Source organism: Mandrillus leucophaeus, unplaced genomic scaffold (assembly GCF_000951045.1).
Source record: "Mandrillus leucophaeus isolate KB7577 unplaced genomic scaffold, Mleu.le_1.0 Scaffold1281, whole genome shotgun sequence".
In the NCBI taxonomy this organism is placed as follows: Eukaryota; Metazoa; Chordata; class Mammalia; order Primates; family Cercopithecidae; genus Mandrillus; species Mandrillus leucophaeus.
The window spans coordinates 158,150-161,059 of NW_012101221.1; the positions used below are offsets into that span (position 1 = coordinate 158,150).

Consider the following 2,910-nt stretch of genomic DNA (forward strand, 5'->3'; position numbering starts at 1 on the left):
CTCCCTTTATATTCTTGGTTAAGGCTGTGCCTACTCAGGTTTTCCCAGGGCAGGGAGTCATTACCAGCCCTGGTGTCCAGAAATAAAAGTGTCTGCACTTGGACCTGAGAGAGACTGAGATGCCTGGCCTCTGGTCGTTTGGATTTTAGCTGGTGGCCTGGCCCACAGAGGAACCAAAGAGACAAAGGACATCCAGGGTGATTGCGTCATTGGGGATGCTACCAACTCGGTCCCATATTTCACATTCATAGGGTCCTGTGTCATTCCTTGTGACATTGGGTACAATGAGGATCCTGTTTTTACCAGGTTGCTTTAGCCTGGAACTGACCGGGAGGCTCTGACCATTTACCCTCCACAAGTAGGTGTAACCCTGAGTCTTAGGTTCACAGGTTAAGGCTACAACATTCTCATTCTCCATGGGGTTGAAGTTGTTGCTGGTGATGTAGGGTTTGGGCAGCTCCGCTGTGTGGATAACAGAGAGAAGTTTGTCCCGTGTGGCACCTTTGATTCCTCCACAGGCATCCTTCAATCAGAGTTGGCATCTCCCACCTTTCAGCCCACCTGAGTCCTTGAAAGCCAATAACTGGTGCATGTGTTACAAGACAGATGCACAGTGATCTAAGGACTCAAAGACTGTGAGGCCACCTGCTCTGTCTTAGGGAAGCACAGACTTTCTCAAGTGTGAATTGAGCAGCAGTGTTGGGTCATGAACAGACACGTCAGTGGGAGTCACAGCCCCTGGTACTGACTGGCTGGGTCACTTTGGGTTCCTTACCTGGAATGTGCAACTGCTGTGCCCCTTCCAAATTCCATCCTACTTTGCCCCCTTAGATGTGATTTCTCTGCCTCTTCCATTTCCAAGGACATTCTAGAGATGAGTAATAATGGGACTTCCCATTGTCCTGAAACCCTGAAGATACTGAGCAGCCTGGCCTGGAACTGGATGTTTCAGCAGAAATAAGACAGGGGATACCAGAGTCAAGCCTGGAGGTCAGTTCAGTCATCAGGCAGTGGAGGCACAAGGTGGGGCAGTTTTCTGCAGGTGTTTCATGATGACTTACTTGAGCCAGTGACCTCCAAAGATAGAGCAGAGTGCAGGGAATGATCTAGAAAGAGTGAAGGGGATAGGCAAGAGCTGGTGGCTTTGGAGCAGAACCATATTCCACGTTCTGGGATCTTTAAGTTTCCTCTCCTTCTGCAGAGGGCAGGTGAGGACTATGTGGATCCTTCCAGAAACACATGTGGACATTTGCAAATGCAGAACTGACTGGTGGAAAGGGTGGGAATGAACTGCTAGAAATCTGGTCCTCATTGGACCATGTGTGTTTGATGGAAATGAGACAAATTTTGGGAGAAGTTTTGGAAATATTTTCTTTTATTGTACTCTCTACTGTCCGATTCCATGGGTTTGACTACTCTAGGGACCTCATGGAAGTGGATTCCAGAGTGAATCTGAGAAGAGACTGCTGGTTGCCAGGAGCTGGGAGTGGGAAGAATCAGAAGTTGGTCATGGGTGTGCAGTATCAGTTATGCAAGATATTATATACAGCTTGATGCCTATAGTTCACACAGATTGAGCATTCCTTATGCATAAGACTTAGGACAAAAAGTGTCTTGGATTTCTGACATTTTTTGATTCTGAAATATTTGTCACATACTTACTGGTTTAACATCCCAAATCTGAAAGATTCAAGATCTATAATGCTCCAGTAAGTATTTCTTTTCAGCATCAGATTAGTACGCAAAAATGGGAAGTGATAGGCCAAATACGTTCTTGTCCTTTTTCTCTCTCTCACCATGTTTCTAGCTTGGTGATTAGTTTTTGGTCAATTCCATACTGGCCATGCTGCACTTGTATATTTTTGAAGGTTTTGGGATGTGAGAAATAATGATTGCTATTTTCTATGTCATCAACACTTTCCACCTTTTCATGGTTGCATCTTTTCCTCAGTGTCTCTGTTGTAGCAGTCATCAATTAAGAGCCTGTCAGGTCAGAGTTAGGACAGATTTTTGTAATTCTGCAAAAAATGTTACTGGGATTCTGGTAGGAGTTGTGTTGAATCTGCAGCTCAGTTTGAGTAATATTGTCTTCCTAACAATATTGATTCTTCCAATCCGTGAAAGTGAATTGTCTTTCCATATAATGATGTCGTCTTTAATTTCTTTCAGTAATGTTTTGTAGTTTTCATGATATAACCCTTAGACCTTTTTGGTTAAACTTATTCCAAAATATTTTATTCCTTTTGATGTTAATGTGATTGGAAATTCTTTTCTTAATTTCCTTTCAGATTGTTCATTATTACTGTATAGTCTAAAGAATGATGTAGAAGGAGTGAAGGCGACAGGCAAAAGCTGGTGGTTTTGGAGCAGAAACATATTCCCTGTCCTGGGTTTTTGATTTTCCCTCTCCCTTTGCAGAGGGCAGGTGGCTCTTCCCTGATAGCCAGAGAGACTTCACTGGAAAACGTATTGGCAATGCTCCAGGGATCCACTTACCAGGGACTATGATCCTCTGGATTATGAGATTTGTCCCACCAGTGGCTGAGTTATGCATGAAACAGACATAGACCCCTCCATATGTTTTAGTGATTTGGGGGATAAAGAACACTTTGTTCTTTATCTGGATTACTGGAATTTCCCATCAATCAGCCAAGAAAGCTCTGGCAGTGGGTGAGAGTCTGTGAGGCAGGATAGCTTGGGGACTTCCCCTGGATGGTAATAGGTGTATGAAGAAGAAATGGTGGGGGTATCTAGGCCATCTGGAGCAAAGAGAATAAAGTCACAGCTGATGTTGTCAGAGGGAAGGGAAAATCCTGGTCTGTGGAAAGGCCACAGTGACCCTGTGAGCCTAGTCACAACACTGAAATCCCAGCCAAATCCTTGCTGTGTTCACTGTTCTGGAGCCTGAGA

At 44.4% G+C, this 2,910-nt stretch overlaps 1 protein-coding gene across 1 annotated transcript in view; it reads right to left on the reverse strand.

Annotated features, from left to right (window-relative positions):
• Positions 1-145: 145 nt before the first annotated feature.
• The window catches only part of LOC105533768 (pregnancy-specific beta-1-glycoprotein 5-like), an 8,194-nt gene continuing 5,429 nt past the window's right edge, over positions 146-2,910 (reverse strand). The window contains exon 3 of the mRNA XM_011972296.1: positions 146-462. Within this exon, the coding sequence (XP_011827686.1) occupies positions 146-462 (317 nt within the window). The remainder of the gene's footprint in view (positions 463-2,910) is intronic.